This window comes from Odocoileus virginianus, chromosome 2 (assembly GCF_023699985.2).
Source record: "Odocoileus virginianus isolate 20LAN1187 ecotype Illinois chromosome 2, Ovbor_1.2, whole genome shotgun sequence".
Classification (NCBI taxonomy): domain Eukaryota; kingdom Metazoa; phylum Chordata; class Mammalia; order Artiodactyla; family Cervidae; genus Odocoileus; species Odocoileus virginianus.
In genome coordinates, this window is record NC_069675.1 from 64,095,394 (window position 1) to 64,118,312 (window position 22,919).

The 22,919-nt window shown below is 43.2% G+C and overlaps 1 protein-coding gene across 1 annotated transcript in view; it reads left to right on the plus strand.

Moving 5' to 3' along the window:
• ANTXR1 (ANTXR cell adhesion molecule 1) overlaps positions 1–22,919 on the plus strand; it is a 256,016-nt gene that overhangs the window by 141,922 nt on the left and 91,175 nt on the right. Inside the window, exon 13 of the mRNA XM_020878572.2 lies at positions 8,975–9,070. Within this exon, the coding sequence (XP_020734231.1) occupies positions 8,975–9,070 (96 nt within the window). The remainder of the gene's footprint in view (positions 1–8,974; positions 9,071–22,919) is intronic.

A 22,919-nucleotide genomic window follows, 5' to 3' on the forward strand; every position in this document is an offset into this window, starting at 1 on the left:
AAGATACTGGAGGGGTCACAGTCCTAGGGGCAATAAAGCATGTGAACAAACAGAAATAAGACCCTCAACACCATATATGAAAGCCTTTGTTGTTGTGGACTGGAGACTGAGGCTGAGGGGGCTGGAAACTGAAGTCCAGGATTAAACAGACTTGCCAGCCTCCTCTTGCCTGGGTCTTGTCCAGGGAAGATGCAGAGCTTTGGGGGAGCTGATGAAGTTTAAGTTTCCAGGGTCCTCTTTTGAATGGGTTCCTCCTAGCCCTTTTAAGGCCCCAGAAGGGGCGCTTATAATTATGAGTTCGTATTTTTACATTCTTTCTCTTAAAGAGGCCTCCCCAAATTGTACAAGCATCAGGCCTCACACAAAACCAGCCTGCGTGGAGCTGAAGAGTAGCTGCTCCCAGTGGGTAGCATGCTCCCAGGAGAGGAAGTGGAGAGCAGAGGCCCATGTCCTCTGTGCTCTGGTCCTATTTACTGAATGGAGAAGGAAATGGCAACCCACTCCAATATTCTTGCCTGGGAAATCCCCTGGACAGAGGAGCCTGGCGAGCCACAGCCCACGGGGTCACAAAGAGTCAGACACGAATGAGCGACTAAGCCCTCAAAGAGGAAGAAAGGCCTGGAGTCGGACACAAAGCGCCCTCAACAGGGAAAGATACGCAGGAGTGGGGAAGAACACACCCTCCTGACTGACCCAGAACTGAAGACACTTCATTGGCTACATGTTAATAACCCCATGCCTGGACATCAGGCAGAATCCCAGTTCAAACCCACCTTGAAGATTTGCGTTTCTTAAACTTGAGCTTCCCCCAGTGTCCCATCATTCCTCTCAGTTTTACCCTCCTCCCTTCCCCCAGGCCAGCAAGCAGCTAAGACTCATATAAAAGTCTCTGGAGTCGGGGAGAACAGGCAGGGTCCCACTAGAGGCCATCGCTTTGTAGGGACAGGTTTTTTTTTTGTTTTTTTTTATCTCCTTTTTTTTAGAGATATATTCAGAACAAACAGACAAACAAAAAAGCAAAGTATCAAGACAGAAAGGAGCAGTGATGCTTCGTGCTCTAATCCTTAGAGGCTTGCCTCCCTCCTATTATACAAGATCTCTCATGCCCCACTACTTGTGAGTCAGAAATCCAAAATTACTAGAAACCTACCATGTGAGAGATGCTGTCATTATTCGCGTTTCCAAATCTATACCCTTGAAAATAATGCCTCCTTGTCTTAAAAGACACACCCTCATTTGGTGAGCTGGGAACAGAGGAACTGACAAAGCCATGAAGCAGGGATTTGCCTTTCAAGCCAGGTCTACTTCAGAGAAGGTTATCCCAACAAAGAATGACTGCAGAAAGGAGCAGGTGAACATGTTACACCTCAGCATTCACAGGAAAAAAGGCATGAAACTACTACTCATTGAAGAAAACGATGTATTGTTGTTGTTGTTCAGACGCTAAGTAGTCGTGTCCAACTCTCTGCAACCCCATCGACTGATGCCATCCAACCATCTCATCCTCTACCACCCCCTTCTCCTTTTGCCTTCAATCTTTCCGAGCATCAGGGTCTTTTCCAATGAGTCAGTTCTCACATCAGGTGGCCAGAGTTTTGGAGCTTCAGCTTCAGAATCAGTCCTTCCAATGATTATATCTCCTTGCAGTCCAAGGGACTCCCAAGTCTTCTCCAACACCACAGTTCAAAAGCATCAATTCTTTGGTGCTCAGCCTTATTTATGGTCCAACTCTCACATCTGTACTTGTCTACTATAAAAACCATAGCTTTGACTATATGGACCTTTGTTGGCAAAGTGATGTCTTTGGTTTTTAATACTCTATCTAGGTGTGTCCCCTCCCCCAGCTGGAAGTACCTTAGGCTGCTTCCATTCAGCTCTAGTCACAGATCCCAGAACCCCCAACCTCCTGTTGAAAATATTCCAAATTAAAGGGCTGTGTTTACTTATTAAACTTTGTTTTTATTTTTTAAATAAAATAAGAATTTAAGTTGTTGGATATTTAGGCTATCCAGAAAATACCAATGACAGGAATCAATCTTTGGCTATTTGTCTGCTGCTTTCTTTTCTCTCAGAAAACTCTTTCGAAGTTTCTAGAGAATTACATGCAGAGGCTTCCCAGCAAGGACAGGTGTCAAAACAGAGTTTGCAGGGCAGGTCAGGGTCTGCTCTCACCCTTGCATCATAAAATCAGGTCCAGGCAGGTCCCTCCCCAGCGTCAGAGAGAAGACAGGCTACATCTGCTTCCAGGCTTGGAGGCTGGCTGGTGCAGCCAGGGCAGACGCATTTAGGCACTTCTCGAAATGGCCCCGCTCAGCCGCATAGTGAAGGCCACGTGGGCCCGGGGTATTTCCAGTTCTGGTCACCCTGTGCCCTGGTGAAGTGGTGAGCAGAGGCCAAGTCCACACTCTTGTCCTGAGTCAGACTGAGAGGGATGGTTAACCCATGACCCTCTTAGGCTCCAAGCTAGGAAGAAGCTTTGGGGAGCAAGCAGTGGGTAACACAGTGACCTGGGACACAGGAGGGCTGGTGGAAGGCCCGAGTTCAAGGAGCCAAAGAAGGTGGCACAAGAACAGATCAAAAGAGGCAGCTTATGGGCCACCAGGCTATCTTCTGGGTTCTGGAACATTCCACATGTCTCCTGGCTCATGGCAGAATCTTAACACCCAAGGGAGCTCTTCATCTTGGAATATGATGAAGATACAAAAGAATTAGTTTAGAGTAACTGAACCAACTTCTAGAATGAAACAAATACCATTTACTACACAGTGTAGGCGTGTATGTATTTCTCTACTACATTCTGATATATATTCAACAAGGTAACACAGAGTCTCCTAATATGAGTTGTCATGAGGTAATTGATTAAAACTTCAATCCAAGCTCATAAAGGGCAAGCAGGCTCTGCTGTGGCCCCCATCCCTTTTGGGCTTTACTCGGAAGCACACTTTCACCACGTGGGACTCCAGTCCACCTGGAGCCATGTGGGTGAACTTCCGTCAGAGCGATGTAGCAATTACAAACACATTGTCAGTCTCTCACATGGCTATTTAATGTTTAGTCTTTAAAGTATCAATATTTCTTAAGTGAATTTTTTATAAATCTGACATTACAGTATAATGGTGAAGTGGAAGTGGGCAAAGTTCTAAAATCAGACTGTGAAGGTTCAATTCCCAGTTTTGCAACGTTAAAATTGAGGGCATGTAAATGTCTGTAAGAGTCTTGGGTCAGTCGTATACCTTCGCTGAGCCATTCATTCAGTTACATGAACTCATGCACATGTAGCACTTGGCCTAGTGCCACGAATGCCAATAGCACCCATTAACTGTCGGCTGTCATGAGTAAAATTAGTACAGACATCCATGAAAATGCAAGAGTTTCAGAATGAGTGACCCTATAAAGTGTTATACTAAAAGACGGGACCAAACTGCAGTACCCCTCCACCTGGGCCCTTGACCTCCAGTCTTTCTCTCCTCAGGTCCATACTCTATGCATTGAAAGCATTTGCTTTGCAAGAAACAAATCTGATCACATTACACTCAGGTTGAAACCACTCAGTCTCAAGATAAAAGTCACGCTCTTGGCTTGGCACCTGACAGGGTAGATCCCACCTCCCTTCTACCCCCACAATAGGCACTTTGTGTTTGCTTTCTCAGCATGAATGCCAAGCTCTCCTTCACCCTGCAGGGTGAGAGTCTAGGGTCACCCCCTGTGAATGGCTGGTTCCAGGCACTTGGTTCTTAGCATTTGCTGAGAGCAGCAGCCTGCTGGTTCAACCTGTAGGCTGTGGAAGAAAATGGCTCAGCTTTTTTGAAATTTATTTTATTGACATATAGTTGATTTCAGTTCAGTTCAGTTCAGTCGCTCAGTCGTGTCCGACTCTCTGCGACCCCATGAACCACAGCACATCAGGCCTCCCTGTCCATCACCAATTACCAGAGTCCACTCAAACTCATGTCCATCGAGTCGGTGATGCCATCCAGCCATCTCATCCTCTGTCGTCCCCTTCTCCTCCTGCCCCCAATCCCTCCCAGCATCAGGGTCTTTTCCATTGAGTCAACTCTTCACATGAGGTGGCAAAGTATTGGAGTTTCAGCTTCAGTGTCAGTCCTTCCAATGAACACCCAGGACTGATCTCCTTTAGGATGGACTGGTTGGATCTCCTTGCAGTCCAAGGGACTCTCAAGAGTCTTCTCCAACACCATAGGTCAAAAGCATCAATTCTTCGGTGCTCAGCTTTCTTCACAGTCCAACTCTCATATCCATACATGACCACTGGAAAAACTATAGCCTTGACCAGATGGACATTTCTTGGCAAAGTAATGTCTCTGCTTTTTAATATGCTATCTGGATTAGTCATTTTTCCTTCCAAGGAGTAAGCGTCTTTTAATTTCATGGCTGCAATCACCATCTGCACTGATTTTGGAGCCCAAAAAATTAAAGTCTGACACTGTTTCCACTGTTTCCCCATCTATTTGCCATGAAGTGATGGGACCAGATGCCATGATCTTAGTTTTCTGAATGTTGAGCTTTAAGCCAACTTTTTCACTCTCCTCTTTCACTTTCATCAAGAGGTTTTTTAGTTCCTCTTCACTTTCTGCCATAAGAGTGGTGTCATCTGCATATCTGAGGTTATTGATATTTCTCCCAGCAATATCTTGATTCCAGCTTGTGCTTCTTCCAGCCCAGCGTTTCTCATGATGTACTCTGCATAGAAGTTAAATAAGCAGAGTGACAATATACAGCCTTGACGTACTCCTTTTCCTATTTGGAACCAGCCTGTTGTTCCATGTCCAGTTCTAACTGTTGCTTCCTGACCTGCATATAGGTTTCTCAAGAGGCAGGTCAGGTGGTCTGGTATTCCCATCTCTTTCATTTACAATGTGTTAATTTCTGCTATACAGAAAAGTGATTCATGTTTACATATATATATATAAATATATATATACAGAGATATATTATATATAGATAGATACATAAACATATGCATTCTTCTTCATATTCTTTTCCATTACAGTTTATCACAGGCTATTGAATAAAGTTCCCTGTGCCATACAATAGGACCTTGTTGTCTATTCATTCTCTATATAATAGTTTGCGTCTGCTAATCCCAATCTTCCACCCCATCCCTCCCCCAACCCCCTCCCCCATGGCAACCACAAGTCTGTTCTCTAAGTCTGAGTCTGTTTCTGTTTCATAGATAAGTTCCTTTGTGCCATATGTTAGATTTGACATATAAATGATATATGATGGTATTTGTCTTTGTCTGACTTACTTCACTTGGTATGATCGTCTCTAGGTCCATCCATGTTACTGTAAATGGCACTATTTCATTCCTTGTGGCTGAGTAGCATTCTGTCATGTATGCAATCACGTTTTCTTTATCTGTTCATCTGCTGATGGACATTTAGGTTGTTTCTTTGTCTCACCAAATGGCCCAGCCTTAAATTCTGGTTTTTCCCTGTGAACTTGGCCATGGTTCTTTTCCTATGTTTGCCTCAGTATTTTTATCTGTAGAATGGAAAACATAATATTATTGAATTCATAAGGTTTTTAATGATAATTAAGTGAACTGACATATTGAAAGCATATTAGTACATAGAACAGACAGTCCCTGGCACATAGTAAGTATGTGGTATTACCTGTATTATCGTCATTACATTATTACTATTGCCCCATAATGTAAGCTTTAAGAATTGAGACTGTCTACATAGTTCACTGCCTGGCACATAAAAGGTGCTGCATGGGGTGGTTACTGGTGGGGAGAAGGGCATTAGAGGAGGGAGGGAGTGGGAGGTGCAAACTATAGCATGTAACATAAGTTCAAGAATATACTATCAACACAGAGAGCATAGCCAATATTTTGTAATAACCGTAAATGGAAAGTAAACCTTCAAAGTTGTGTAACATTTTTAAATAAAATAAAACCGATCCAACAAATTAATAAGTAAAAGGTGCTGTGTGTACAGCTGTTGAATGGCACACAGCCCCCTGAGTATGGGTAACAGTTGATACATGTGCCTCAGCAGACTGTGAAAACCCTGGTTCTCTCTAATTAGTCCTTACCCCAGATATCCGCTCAGTGGGCACAAGACAGACCCCCATAAACGTTGGCTGAATGAATCCATGAGTGAACCACTGAGGTTCATGTTCATGCAAATGTTATCTCCTTATAAGACATGAGTCTCAGGTCTAAGTTTACCAAAAATGCACGCCCTTTGTTTGATGGTGACTCTTTTTGCACTGGATGTCTGTGTATAATGGTTGCTGGAAGATCTTGAAAACCAGGCAGTGCATTTGGGGGGTTTATTGGGGGCTGCATCCAGAGCAGGGGTCAGTCCTGTCAGGACCTCCCGCCCTGCTGCGTTTCGTCTCCCCCAACATCCCCGGGGCACTTGCCTTTCCCTGAATCCCACGCTGTCTTCCTCCACAGCAGCAGGGAGGCCTGGAGCTGGGTAGGGTCAAACCAAACCTGGCCAGAGGCAGGCCACACAGAGCTTTGTCTGAATCCAGGAAATCTTCTTCCAGTACTGAAGCCTTCTGTCTTCCCATCTGGGCCCGGTCCTTCACCCTCCCCACTTCATAGGAAACCTTCTCCTTTTTCCAGAAGGAAGTTTTTAAAAATCCCCCAAGTACATCAGCCTTTCTGCTTCAGTTCCTTTCTCTAGAGTGAGGATTAAATCAAAAGAGGAGAGACTGCGTATAATGTGAATACATGTAGTCTGTAGTCTTTACTAAATTATAACTTAATACTGAAATACCAAAGGTTTATAAGCCTTTCAGTAACAAAATTACATATTCTGAGTGCAAACAGATTTATGATGTGAAATGGCCACCATATTTGCTGGCCATGTGGAAACAAAGAGAGGGTGAGTTACAACGCAGCGTCTGGCTTGATGGCTTCCAAATCTCTCATCCAGTCATGTCTGCTTTCATCTTACAATCCATTTTGTCCTCATGTCAATGCAATGAGGCAGGTGAGGTTTAGTATCTCCATTTTATGGGCATGGAATGCAGGAATGGAAAGATCAAGAGGGTTGCCTTCGACTAACAGTAAGTCTGGAAAACACACATCGTTTCCTCGTGTCTTCCAGGAGAGCATCATTTTCTGCTGTAGCTCATGCATGAATGTTGTGGTCCAGGAGCATCCTCTGGCCACCGTGCCCCCTCCCCACCCACTGCCCAGCCCTGCACCTGCACTTGTGAGGTGCAGCTCCCTCGGGGGCAATAGGGCATTCCCAAGCCTCGGCTTGGTGGGAGTCAAATGTTTAGTTCCCTGGCTTTTGGGTCAAAGACATTCCACAGAGTAAGAGATGCCTTTGAACAGCTTCCAGTAGCCCCTGATGAGCACTCAGAGTAAGAGTGAGTCACAGCCCAGCTCTGCCATTAACCCGCTGTGTAACCTCGGACAGGCCACACAGCCTCCCAGCTCTGGAAATGGCGGGGGGGAGCAGCTTTGAGAACCTGGTCACACTGGGAACGGCTTCCCGTGAAGTCATGTGCCCTAAAATTCATGAATGTCGTTTTGGGAGGGTGACACCTTCCATCCAGTTGAGCCTGTCTATGTACCCCACAGGTCCTCCCACCCAGGGTGAGAGCCCCAGGGTCACGTGAGCGCTCACACCAAAGGGCAGAGCCCCAAGTGCAGATGTTTAAAATACAACTTCAGGAGTTTATTTTCTTATTATTCAATGCTAAAAAGAGAAAAAAAAGACAAAGATAGATTTTTTTAAAAATTACCATTAACCCACTACCTACAAAACCACCGTTAATATTTTAGTAAATATCCCTCAGTCTCTCTCTCACTCTTGACACATATACATAAGTCCACTCTTTATATCAGGGTTGTTTTCTTGGGTCATTTAGATATTTGCAAACATAATGTCTACAGAGTAACTGACTATATGGTGGTTCTATAATGTATTATTAGTCGTTCTTTGTTAAACATTTAGGTTGCTTTCCTTTATCATCATCATCATCATCATCATTATCATCATTATCTGTGCAAACATACCTGATTTTCCCAGGGAGGTACTAAAAGTAGAAGTGCTGGCTGTACTGGCAAGAAGGGGTACCCATGACAATTAATACCTGTGACAACTTGCCTCTAACCCCTAGCTCCAAACATTGTGCCCCCTTGCATTCCCAGGAGTTGGGAAGGAAGGGAGATGGAGGGCACTTAAATCTGCCTCTTTGAACCAGCAGCCTCAGAATACTGACACCCAGTCAATGAGATCTCTGCTGCTAAAAGTTAACCATCTCAGGCCATGGCAGCTGTCATTTTGCGGACTGGCCTAGGCAAGTTTGGAAGTGGGCATGATCTGTCTTGGCTGCCTGTCTCACTGGATGTGACAGCAGCATTGACTCAGCCACCACACCCCTCCCCTCCCAGGGCCAGCAGCCGCTGCTTTACCCTCCATACCCTGGAATCCCTTGCCCTTTATCACATCCTATCTGTGGGCTCTAGTCTTTGCTTGTGAATCTATTGCATGAACATATGAGAAACAGGTTCAGGGGAGCAGACTGAGTCCTGACAACTGTCCTGAGTCCAGACCAGGTGGTGGCAGGAACAGCGGGTCCAGAGAGCAGGAAACTGTCAGCAGGCAGAGGGTGATGGTCCGCAGGCAGGAAGGGAGTGGCAGGCCTTCTCGGAGCCCAGATGCATGAGCAGCCATCTGCTCTGTCTGTGGCAGAATTAGTCCTTCAGGATGTTGTTCAAAGAGAAGAATAGGGCCTCCCTGAAAAGAGGAATCTGTTTCTCATGAGAATTGACTACATAGAGTGTGTTGCCCAAAATGCTGGGCAGAGTCTCAGCCATTTGCTTGGCGAACTGTGCACTTCTCTGGGCCTTAAATCTGCATGTTGAGGATGGGAGTGGGGGGCGGGGGACCACAGGGGTTGCCTCGCCCCACCCACGCTCCGTGCTGGTTGCACACATAGCCAGCCCCACTGCTCACCACCCTCTCTCTTGGCCCCACAGTCCGATGGCTCCATCCTGGCGATCGCCCTGCTGATCCTGTTCCTCCTCCTGGCCCTGGCTCTCCTCTGGTGGTTCTGGCCCCTCTGCTGCACTGTGGTAAGCGACGCAACGTCCTCCCCTGACCTTGGGCCTCTGGCCACTCAAAGCGAAGAGTGACACGAAGTTAACAGTCCCACGAGCAAGGAAAGGGTAGCAAGAAAATGTGTAAATAATTAAGAATAAATCTAGCACTTTTTGGTACAATTAATACAAAATTGGCCACATCTAACACAATCAATAAAACTGAGTCATTAGGAGTTCAGATGGGTTAGGGAGTGAGTTTACCAATGGACATGCCATTTGCGTAGGACAGCTGGAGAACTTGCTCTGGGTCCAGTGCCTAGGAAGGGTTAGCAGAATACTGTAAATGATGAGGCTTCGTTGATAGGTAACCAGTACACATGAATGTGTGTGTGTTTGGTACATGTGCATGTGTGCGCACACACACACACACACACACACACATATTTGTTGAATTGCATCAACTGGTACTCTTCCAAAGCCAACTTGGTCTTAGCAACTAGTCAGCTCATCCGAGAAAGTGACTTAGGCCTCTATTTTTAACAATACAGAGTGGCACCTACCTTTTATAGCATGCACCTGGGCTTCCCAGGTGGCGCTAGTGGTGTAGAACCCAATTGCCAATGCAGGAGACATAAGAGACATGGGTTCGATGCCTGGGTCAGGAAGATCCCCTGGAGGAGGGCATGGTAATCCACTCTAGTATTTTTGCCTGGGAAATTCTATGGACAGAGGAGCCTGGTGGGCTACAGTCCATGGGGTCACAAAAGAGTTGGACAGGATTTACTGACTAAACAACAGCAACAATCAGTTTCTATTCCCTGGCACAGAGACCCAAACAAAAGGAAAAGCCCAAACAACATAATATCCAAATGAAGGAAAACATTAGGTCTCACAGGTCTAGTTCTAACACGTGCCCTGCCTTCTTGCAGAGTCAGAGCACGCACTGTAAAGCCAGGCAGGTTTGAATCAGTGCTGCTCTGCTGCTGCAGGATCTTTCATTCCCTGGATTTCAGTCCTTCTATGGCCAGCCCAGGAGGGGAAAACAGATGGTGAGACTCTCCAGGCCAGTTTGTCTTCACTTTATCTCTGGAATGCCAGCATTTAAGCACACAGCACCAAAGCTCCTAAAATCTATGTGTGGGAATACCCTGGTGTTCCAGTGGTTAACACTGCACTTCTAGTGCAGGGGGCACAGGTTCAATCCCTGGCCGAGGAACTAAGGTTCCACATCCTGCACAGTACAGCAAAAAAAAAAAAGGTTGTTTTTTTTTTTTTAAATTCTGTGTGAAGAACAGAAACCAAAGACTCATAGAGCACTAGACTTGAACTGAAGGAGGAAATGTCTTCAAATGGCATCTTAAGGAGATGGGAAATGAATGAAACAAGAAATTCAGCCAGGATATGGATCCATGTGGCAAGGATTTCTGGAAAGTAAAGCCTTTGCACCAACAGAAGCCTCTGGTGTAGACGGGAAAAGATGACTTTTAGCAGACAAGAGTGTGTGGTGGGGAGGGACTCCAGACAGGTGCAAATCTTGGGTCAATTAGTGTAATCCGGGCTGGAGTGATTTCACCAAGATTTTAAGCTGTCTCAGCCATGGCAGCCTCACAAGTTAAATGTTTAAATACTTAAGGCTGCACAACCATTTTATTTGGAAGGTTTAAAAAAAAAAATGAGCCAGCCAGCGTGCTGTGTATGGTGATTCAGAAATATACACATTTCCAAGTCTGGAATTCTGGAGGGAGACCTTGTAGTGGGCTCTTAAAGAAGGGGTGGCTGGTGGTGGTATTGACAGCAGCCCAAAGTGAGCACCAGGGCTTCTGTTATATCAGGCATCATCTTTGTTCACTGAGTCCCTTTAATTATTAAAAACTGTTACTTCTAAGTGGAGGCAGCTAGAAGCAATAGAACAGCCAAGCAGTACTCTATGACTTACTTGCTGTGTGATCTTGAGCAAGTTACTTAACCACTCTGTCCCCCAGTTTCCTCATTTGCATACTGAGGACAATGAGAGCTCTGACCTCATAGGCAGATAGTGAAAATTAAAGGATCATAAATATGTATATCTTTATCTGTATAGATATATATGTATATGCATATATATATATACTGCTTGAAACAGTTCCTTGTATTATTTTGAATAACAATAATTAATATTATTATTTTAAAATAGTTACTATAATAAGAATACATAACTGTACCATATGGCATTCAATTTATATTGGTGAGAAATGTCTCTTTTTTCCAGTTTTGTTGAGATATAATTGACATATAACATTTTATAAGTTTACAGTCTACAACTTAATAATTTGATACTTGTATTGCACAAAGTTTCCCACAACAAGCATCCCTTTACCCCACATAGTTACACACTTTTTCCTTTGTGATAAGAACTTTTAAGAACTACTTTCTTGGTAGTGGTGGTGGTGTTTAGTCACTAAGTCATGCCTGACTCTTTTGTGACCCCAGGGACTATAGCCCACCAGGCTCCTCTGTCCATAGGATTTCCCAGGCAAGAATACTGGAGTGGGTTGCCATTTCCTTCATCCAGGGGATCTTCCCAACCCAGGGATCAATCCCACGTCTCCTGCACTGGCATATGAATTCTTTACCTCTGAGCCACCAGGGAAGCCCAAGAACTACTTTCTTAGCAACTGTTAAATGGACAGTACAGTAGTCTAAACTGTAGACATCATGTCTTACATTACAGCTCCAGAGCTTATTTATCTTAGAACTAACTGGAAATTTGTACATTTTGACTACCTTCACTCAATTCCTCTACCCTAAGTCCTGTACCCCATCCCCTGCCTCTGGCAACCACAAATCTGATCTGCTTTTATGGATTTGGTTCTTCTAAATTCCAGGTGTGAGATCATACAGTATTTGTCTTGCTCTGCTCGACTTACTTCACTTAGCGTGATGTCCTCAGAGTCCATCCATGTTGTCACAAACGGAAGGATTTCTTTCTTTTTTATGGCCAAATAGTATTTCACTGTATATGCATATCACATCTTCTTTATCCATTCATCCTTCATAGGTTGTTTCCATGTCTTGGCTATTATAAATAAGGTTGTAATGAACATGAGGCTGCTGGTACTTCTTTGGGATAGTAATTTTGTTTCCTAAAAGTCAAATTTCTGGGTCATATGGTAGTTCTATTTCTAATTTTTTGAGGAACCTCCATACTGTTTTCCACTGTGGCTATACCAGTTTATGTTCCCATGAATGGCGTATAAGGAGTTCCACTAACATTTGTTATTGTCTTTTTGATGATAACCATCCTAACAGGCATGAGATGATATCTTATTGTGATTTTATTTTCCAGGAAAGAGCCTCTTAATTAACGCCTTTAGTTATTGGGAGCAGGATTACATAAGGCCAGATTGTTTTGCAATATTCAAAATATTTTTCAACGATTCTATCTGGTTAAGCCTATGTCTCTTTGGAAGACAGCCAAAAGTCTTAATGCGGTCTGATTTTGTAAGTCCTGAAGGATTTCTTTGCAAGGGGAAGATCTTAGAGATTGATTTCCCTGTTTATGAGGTCTATACAGACTGCCCTCACAACTATTTCTGAAAACTGGCAGGGGCTCTGACACTTGGTGTACCCCCAAAATTGCTTCTTGATCACTGGCTTCCTTCATGAATGGTGATGTTCTGAGGGGGATGGGATAAAGTCATGTGTTTTCTGAAGGGAGTATACAGGAAGGAGGGCAGACATCATCTCCTGCCTCCCTAGGAGGCAGAATGCAAGAAGTTTCTCTCCCTTGTTTGACAGCAGCCCCTCTCCACAGTCTGGGACTGAGAGAGGGCGTCCTTGTAACTGATAGTCCTGAAACCTTCCTCTGTCGTCTCTACCCTGCCTCGAGCGTGAGGAATGCCTCATGACCTGTTACCAAAGCCACATCTCAATGATGGAAAATAACCAGAGGGCAGAAAGGGTCTGTAACGTGAGGAGGCCATGAGGATTCTCTGCTGTGTCCTTCCTCTGTCTTCTGCACAATTCTGTCCAGGAATGATATTTAAAGTATTTAACAACCTTCAAGCCCCCCCACCCCCATCCCAATTGAGCCAAACATTAACCGTTTAGTGGCTGAATATGAACTGGGAATGGGGGTGGTCCACAAAGTCTTGGAGGCTGGCAGGGGGAGAAGGGCAGGCAATTAGATCACTCTTTACTCATCATAATGAACATTTTAAAAGTAATGACCAGGATGACCAGAGCAAGTGTGTTGGTTACTACAAGCTGGCCCTCTGGAGAACTCAGCGTCCTCTCACTTCCTGCTGGCCCCATCTGAAAGAAGAAATCTGAAGGGTGAGAGCGACCGGTGCTACTCATTGCATTTTGCCTTTCTGAAAGGACCTTATGCCCATCTGGCTCTTATCTTCTGCCTAGATGGAACCTGGGTTAACTTCTTGCCCAAATAGCAGAGAATAGTCTATCAGTGGTGACCAATGGAGAGAGAATTTTTCCAGATCCTGGATCAAAACCTTTTAGTGTTTCCCAGCGTGGACCTCAATATCCCCAGGTAAACCTTTGATTTCTAAGATTCCTCCCTTTATTCACTGGCATCAAAAACATTCCCATTGAAGGGGAGAGAGTCACTGGACTATGTAGCCTGGGCTTATTTGCAGTTGCAGAAAGGAAATTCAGGAGCCAATATTTTATCCCAAAATAGACAAATAAATAGAGCCCTGCCTCAGTTCCACAAGAGGCATTGCCAGAACCCTTTAAGTCATGCAATAGCCATTCCATCTACTTATTAGTTGGTCCAATATTATTGAACTTTCTCAATTGAACTTTAAAAAAAGGAAGACCAAGAAATCTAAATAAGATGATGATCATGAAAAAAGGGTTGAAATATATTGTAAGAGTGAAAAAGTCAACAATGAATCAGTGGTACTAGCAGTAAATATCATCTAATATAGATCAAGAAAGTGTAGGTAACCCTGGGTGTCTACCATCATCCCAGCCAAGAGGCAGCACCCTAACGAGAGCCTGCAGTCCAGCTAATGTGGTAGCTTCATGTACACGGGGAAAGGCCATCACCCCCAGCCTAAATTTCAGCAGGTCACCAGGCACTGATAGATCCCTGATTAGTAGTGGGGACTTGACTCCTCCAAATAAAAAATCTGGGGATAGAATAAAAGCTTGCATGGTCTCTTAACCTATTGACCCCATGTTGCCACTCTCAGGAACACCCTTGATTCCATAACTCCTTCTCCACCTGCCCTGCCCCCTTCCTGCACCTGAACAGAGCAATTGTAAGTCTTCTCTCCTGCTCCCAAGATGCTGATCCCTTCAAAAAATAATTGCCCGAGCACACTGATGAAGCCAGGGCACATTTGCCGCTCCTTTGAATTGCTTAGCAAACTCTGACCTCATCCGTATGGAGCCCCAGATTTCACCCTCACAGTGTCTCTCCCAGACTGTTCTTCTCCTGGAGATGTCTATGCTACTTCTGGCCCTTTCACTCTCAACAGACAACCTGCTCTTCTGTCTCAGTGAGAAGATGGAAACCATCCTGTGAGAAACCTTCCACTTCAAACAGACTTGTGTGCATCCTTCTCCAACATCCTTCCCTTCCCCGGATGCAGACTGGCCCCTCTCCCTCTCCTTCCACTCATGTCTTTCATCCTGTTCTCCCCCACTCACCTCTGCCTATGATATGTTCATCCTTTCCACCATCTTCCTCCCCACTGCCTGCTGGCCTCCTTCAACCTTTTCGAATGTGTCATAGCTTATTCCTCCTTCGAGCTGCCCTATTCCTTCTCCCTCTCTTTCATCTGAAACCTTCTCTGCAGAGCAGACTGTTCTTCTATTCACTCTTCAGCCTGCTGCACCCTGGGCTCCATCACCATTGTTTCTCTAGTCCATCCCTTGCAAGCCTGAACTCCCAGCCAGGAGTGCTCATTTCTCCTCCTACTCTAGTTCTTTCAGCAGTGGGCACTCTCTCCTTTCAACTCTCTCCCCTGCTGGCTGCTGCTGACTCTTCTGTCTCCTGCTGCTGCTGCTCACCTCTTGTTCTTTGAGATTGTCTTCAGCCTCAATGTCACCAATGCTCATGACTTTGGCTACAACGGATATGCTGGTGGCTTTTCAACGTGGCCAGCCATCTCTGGCCTTGGCTTCAAAAGATCAGGTCTATAGTATCAGAACCCAGTGGATTTCTCAAACATGGGTATCTCTACCTGCCCCCACAACATGTCCCAGTTAAACTTGTTGACCCCAGAACTGGTCTTCATCAGTGGATCATCCTCTGAGCTGCCCAAACTAGAGACAGCAGAGTGATTGCCAATGTCTTCTCCCTCTCTTCTTGTCTTCTCTCACCTCAGAATTGTGTATAGGGCATCCTCTTCTCCCACACCCTGTCTCATCTGGCACTTCTGTCCACATCCTCTACCCCAGCCCAAGTATAATACCTAGCACTCAGGAGTTGCTTAACAAATAGTTTGGAATGAATGAATGAGTGAATGGATGGATGTCATTGCCCTAGTCTAAGGTTCTGCATCTCCCACCTGAACTATTGCAATAACTTTCTAACTGCTCTTTTAGTCTACCATCACTAGGTTTTTTCCTTTAAAAAAAAAAAAATCAAGGAAACAGTTCATGATCCCACTCCCTTCCCTGCCCCAAATCCTCATGATTGTTCAAATTCTCTAAAATAGACTTCAAATTCCTTGACTTGGCATGTGTAGACCCTTCCCAGTCTGGCCACAAACGCCTTCTCCAGCCTCACCTCCTACCCTCCTCCCTGTGTGTGATGGACTCCCCAAGCACCCCGTGAGAGCTTCTTCATGGCACCAACCATGCTGTTGTTACTGACTGTTTACTTGTCAGTCTTCCCCTATAGACATAAGCTGTTGGAAGCCAGGAGTGTAGTTCCGCAGACATTAACCATGCCTAGGTCAAGACGGTTACTTATAAATCTCAAACTTCTTTGAGTAGTCAAATGGAAGGAGAGCTGTCTCCAGGCTCGCTCTGTTCTTTGGGGCTCCTTGAACATACCATGTAGTTATTATTGATCTCTTTCTGTTGTTTCCACTTGCTGAAATATTGTCATAGTCTTTATCTATCCTGTCTACAATTCCTCTTTGTAGTCCTGCTCATGATTACTCCATCTAACTAGTTTTCCTTTTTCCCACCTGGGAGAATTAGCTTCAACTCTCCTTGATTTTCATAGCACTTTTTTCACACATCTGTTAAAGCAGGGGTCCCCAGCCCTCAGACCAGCACTAGTCAATGGTCTATTAGAACCAGGGCTGCACAGCGGGAGGTGAGCAGCAGGCAGGCCAGTGAGGGAAGCTTCATCTATATTTTCAGCCACTCCCTGTTGCTCTCATTACCACCTGAGCTCTGCCTCCTGTCAGATCAGTGGCCACATTGGATTCCCATAGGAGCATGAACCCTAAATATGAGGAGCTTGGATCATCACAAAACCATCCCTCCAACCCCGCCATCCTTGGAAAAATTGTCATCCATGAAACCTGTCCCTGATGCCAAAAAGACTGGGGACCACTGGACTAGAGAATTGTTTCATTCTAACACAACGATTCATTCATATATATATTCCTGTCACTATACAGTGAACCCCTCCAGGGGAGGGAGACACTGGTCACAGAAAATCATCCTACAAAGGAGTACGGCACCTGGCATGTAATTCATATGTTTTCCAAACTAAATTAAAAAGCTAAATCATCTTGGGATATGCAAGGAACTCACAAACAGTGGAACTGTAGGGCATGGTAGTCTCATGAGTGTTTGTATCATTATTATTAGTTTTCATAAATTACATGTCTGTTAGCACATGGTTTTATATGTATCAAACATTGCATAACAAAGCACATTTATATCTGCTTCTTAAATATAATCCTAGAAATGTACCCATTTTATTGGAAGGTAAGTGGGGTCAGGAGCCCTGAGCCAAAAGATCCTGCTGTATTTTGCCAGATGAGAAAGTTCTGGAGCTTGGTTGCCTAACAACATGAATATACTTGACACTACTGAACTGTACACTTTAAAATGGTTAAGAATAGGTTGTGCATTTTTTTCCACAACTAGAAAGAAAGTAAGAGATCCTGCTGTGCTGTGCTGTGCTCAGTCGCTCAGTCGTGTCCAGCTCTTTGCGACCCCATGAACTGTAGCCCACCAGGCTCCTCTGTCCATGGAACTCTCCAGACAAGAATACTGGAGTGCGTTGCCATTTCCTGCTCCAAAGAGATCCTGCTAGAGAGTCACAATTCTTCTGCAACCCAGCTAATTCAACCACACTATTTAGGTGAAATCAAATTGCTACATTTCTATTCAAATAATAGCAAATATTCTTATTCAGTTTGTTGGAAAAGGATTATGTGCTTGTATTGAGAATTTCTCTCAATATAAACAAAATTCAGTTCCCTTTTGCTTTGCTTTGTTTTTAATGGCCTTGTAGGTATTTTATAAACAGTTTTTAAAGAATTATGTAAAGGATCATTCATACCCTTATTGAATTTTCAGGGTAGCTCAACAAATAAGCCCCTTTGTCATCACCAGTGACAAATTCCAAGGGATGAAAACTAATCAGGAACGTGATATGCCTTAAATTGAAATAAAAATAAAGTCTTCAAATAATGCCCTCCACACCTTTAAGCATAATATTTAATTTTTAGGGCCAGACAACCAAACCTCACATCACCAAAGGGATTTACTGAAGTTTATTTAATAGAAACCTAACAAGTACAAGCAGATCCTTAGCCAGGCATTTTAGGCCTAGATTCATCGTGCTTTCTGGACCCCTTTCCAGCCTCCACCCATTCCCATCTGGACACGCCTTGCTCTGAAACTTGCAAGATTACACAGAGTTCTGCCGCGGCCTGCCCTGCACCGCAAGCCCCGAACGCCCAGTCTGTTGTCATCTCCACCTTGCCCTCATAGCTTCCCTCATCCCTGCAGGGCTGGCCTTGACACTTGCTTGGGAACCCACCCACCACCATCCTCATGCCCCCGAGTGAGCTGGGAAGAGACGAGCTGTCATTAAAGACTACGGGGTTCCAATATGAGATCATCGTCCATCAGTTAAAGGCAAATCTTTTAAATTCATTTCCTCATGTGAAAAATTAGAAAATTGGAACCATATTGGCTCTAAAGTTGCTTCCTTTTATTCTCACCTCATGGAAGTGAACCTACTCCTCCCCTTCAATATGTCCTGGCCTGTGATCCTCAAATCTGGTTACACATCAAAATACAATGCAAGTAGTCAGGGGCAACATTTCTAAACAACATCCAGTTAAGTTTCTTTTGACCCTGGAGCCCCTCTCCCTTGGCATAGTCCTATCCCCACCTGTTAACATACCAGCACCTAGAAGTACACTAGTTCTTCCCAAACACCTATAGACATACTGATGTCTGGAAGGACACTAACATTCTGCCAAAGACTGTTTGGGAAACATAATCCCAGAGAATGCTGAATTGGCTGAAAGTCATATTCCTGGGTTCCTAAGAATGGCCCCATTCCTGCCCTTCTGGAAGGGTATGTCAGCACCAACAAGCTCCAACACATTGTGAACATCACGCCCCATCCTTGCTCAGTGTGTGTCCTGATAAGATCCATAGCCACTCCCCGTGGCTGGAATCACCTTGCCCATAACCAAGGCAGACAAGATGCTCCTCCAAGCTTCAGGGAATCTGAATTCATGGATTTTTTTTTTCCATTTATTTTTATTAGTTGGAGGCTAATTACTTTACAACATTGCAGTAGTTTTTGTCATACATTGAAATGAATTAGCTATGGATTTACATGTATTCCCCATCCCGAATTCATGGATTTTTTTAAAACTGTCTCAGTTTTGCAGTGCCTGGCACACTGTCTACTGGAAACTATGCATAGCCATTTTTTTTAAATTACCATGTAAGTCATTTGGGTCTTATCAACTGATGTTAAAATTCTTGCCACCATTCTCTCTTGAGTTATGGATGAGTTTTGCCTTTGAAATAATTCCAATCTTAAGGGAGATATGATGAAAGGCCAAGAATTATTTGGAATTTGAGTTCCAAATGCAAAAGACAAAAAAAGTTGAACTCATTTCTTTGAGAATGTCTTGTAGATCAACATTCTAGATCAACACCCTTGGCAGTAGCCTTTACTAAACTTTTACAGTGTAAATTTATTGAATTCAGGCAGTACTTGGCCAGCTTTAATCAGCTGTGAGGTTTCTATTACATTTATACTGTTTGTATAGTAAGATTCATTTATCTGTCATCAGCTAGTGTCTCATACTTGCTGGACATTCTCCACATTGCATTGCCTAGTTTCCCTTGGTTTCTTGATTTTAATTAGAAAGATATATATTGTAAGGTTAAGGGATCAGAATTGAAGTCTAGATTGTAAAAGCATAAGAGCAAGCATCTCCTTCCATCCATGAGACTGAAGCCTTTTGTTACATGGCTTTTCAGATCTCATTGGCATTTCTTCTATACACAGCTCTCTTCTGATGGCTTGTCCTCACACAGAACCTGTGAGGTCAGTGAAAGTTGCTCAGTTGTGTCTGACTCTCTGCGACCCATGGACTATACAGTCCATGGCATACCCCAGGCCAGAATACTGCAGTGGGAAAGACTTTTCCTTCTCCAGAGGTATCTTCCCAACACAGGGATCGAACCCAGGTCTCCCACATTGCAGGTGGATATTTTACCAGCTGAGCCACAAGAGAAGCCCAAGAATACTGGAGTGGGTAGCCTCTCCCTTCTCTAGCAGATCTTCCTGATCCAGGAATTGAACCCGGGCCTCATGCATTGTAGGCGAATTCTATACCAACTGAGCTGTAAGGCCAGGGAGGTAGCAAAAGAGTTGGAATTAAGGTATCAGTCCAGAAGTCCCATAATATGCGATGTTTTAAATCAAAAGCTCCAAATGACCTTAAGCATCTAAATACATTTATTTGTGTTAACCCCTCTGAGGTGGCACTAGTGATAAAGAACATGCCTGCCAATGCAGGAGATGTAAGAGAAACAGATTCAATCCCTGGGTTGGGAAGATCCCCTGGAGAAGGAAATGGCAACCCACTCCAATATTCTAGCCTGAAGAATCCCATGGACAGAGGAGCCTGGCAGGCTACAGTCCATAGGATTGAACAGAGTCAGACATGATTGAAGAAACTTAACATGCCTCCTGAGCATGCAGGAGGTAATCATTTGCAAATAATCGATTACTCCCAGCTGGTGATACACTAGACCTCACAGCAAAATAAAAACAAAAAATTCCTGGAAAAAATATACAATAAAACTTTGTTTTAAGTGCATAACCAGGATCACAAGAAAACAGACATTTCCAGGGACAAAATAAAGAAGGTTCTAGAAATTAGGTACTTAGCTGACCCTAAAGCAGTGGTGATTTTCTAATCTCAACAACCTAGACATTTGGTTTCATAGCTTTACATAAGTCCATAAAAGTTTGAGAGTAGGACTGAATCTTCTGCCTATAGCTGAGACCTTGAGTAAGGGGATGGGCTATGAGTTTGATGTGTGTGTCTGTCCCTAAAAATTCAAAACAACAACCTCTCAGTTTTAGAGTTCAAATATATATTACTTTGGGTTCTATAAATTACAAACTAAGAGAAAGGGATTCACAGTTTAGAAGTACTTAGGAATCTGCAAAATGAAACTTGAATCCTCTCTGGCAGGCTGATCCCTTAGCTTAGTCTTCATAAGACTCCCATAGGTAAATGCAAACTATGCATGAGTTCACAATTGAAAATTACCCAAACTCAAGGAATATTATTACTCAGATTCCTTGGTGTTTTACTATGCATAGAAAGCACAAAAGACCAGAAACCAGTTCAGAAAGTCACGCCCTGTCATTTGTCTTTCCTGTGCTCTTTACAAAAGTAACAATGGTTAAGTAGCAGATACATCAAAAGTTTTCTAAATACCATTATTTCTCCCATAACTTGAAGGGTGTTTCTAAAAATGTCACTTCAAAAATTCAACAGCCATTTATAATTAAAAAAAAAACTTCACAGAGGGAATATATCTCAATATAGTAAACCTACAGCAAACATTATTTTCAGTGGTGAAAAACCGAAGCATTTCCTCTAAGATCAGGAACAAGGTAAGGGTGCCCATTCTCACTACTATTATTCAACATAGTTTTGAAAGTCCTAGTCACAGCAATCAAAGAAGGAAAAGAAATAAAAGGAATCCAGATTGGAAAAGAAGAAACAAAACTCACTGTTTGCAGATGACATGCCACTATACATAGAAAACCCTAAACATGCCACCAGAAAACTTCTAGGGCTAATCAATGAATATAATAAAGTCACGGGATATAAAACTTATGCACAGAAATCCCTTGCATTCCTATACACTAACAATGAAAACTCAGAAAGTGAAATTTAAGGAAACAATCCCATTCACCATTTCAACAAAAAGAATAAAATACCTAGGGATAAATCTACCTAAAGAGACAAAAGACCCATATGCAGAAAACTGTAAGACACTGATGAAAGAAATCAAAAGCAATACAAACAGATTGAGAGATATATCATGTTCTTGGATTGGAAGAATCAATATTGTGAAAATGACTATAATTCCCAAAGCAATCTACAGATTCAGTGCAATCCCTATCAAACTACCAATGGCATTTTTCATAGAACTAAAACAAAACAATTCACAGTTTATTTGGAAAAACAAAAGACCCTGAACAGTCAAAGCAATCTTGAGAAAGAAAAATGGACCTGGAGAAATTAACCTTCCTGATTTAAGACTACATTACATAGCTATAGTCATCAAGAGAGTATGGTGCTGGCATAAAGACAAAAATATAGACCAACGGAAAAAACAGAAAGCTCAGAGATAAACCCCTGCGCCTTTGGACACCTTATCTCTGACAAAGGAGGCAAAAATATATAATGGAAAAAGACTGCCTCTTCAGTCAGTGGTGCTGGGAAAACTGGACAGCCACATGTAAAAGAATGAAACAAGAATACTTCCTAACACCATACACAAAAATAAATTCAAAATGAATTCAAGACTTAAATGTAATGCCAGAAACTATAAATCTCTTAGAGGAAAACATAGCAGTACACTCTTTGGCATAAATCACAGCAAGATCCTCTTTGACCCTACTCCTAGAGTAATGGAAATAAAAACAAAAATAAATAAATAAATGAGACCTACTTAAAAGCTTTTGCACAGCAAATGAAGAAATAAACAAGGTTAAAAGACAACCCTCAGAATGGGAGAAAACAGTTACAAATCAAACAACTGACAAAGGATTAATCTCCAAAATAAATAAGCAGCTCATACAGCTTCATATCAGAAAAACAGCCCAATCAAACAATGGGCAGAAGACCTAAACAAACATTTCTCCAAAGAAGACCAAAGATGGCCAATAAACACATGAAAAGATGCTCAACATTGCTAGTTATTAGAGAAATGCAAAACAAAACTACAATGTGGTATCACCTCACACCAGTCAGAATGGTCATCACCAAAAAATCTACAAACAATAAATGCTAGTGAGGATATAGAGAAAAGGGAACTCTCTTGCACTGTGGTGGGACTATAAACTGATACAGCCACTATGGAGAACAATATGGAGATTCCTTAGAAAACTAGGAATAAAAAACTACCATACAACCCAGCAATCCCACTACAGGGCATAGACCCTGAGAAAACCATAATTGAAAAAGACACGTGTATCCCAGTGTTCACTGCAGCACTATTTACAATAGCTAGGACATGGAAGCAACCTAGATGTTCATTGACAGATGAATGGATAAGGAAGCTGTGGTACATATATACCATGGATTATTACTCAACCAAAAAAAAGAATGGATTTGAGTCAGTTCTAGTGAGTTCTAGAGCCTGTTATACAGAACGAAGTAAGTTAGGAAGAGAAAAACAA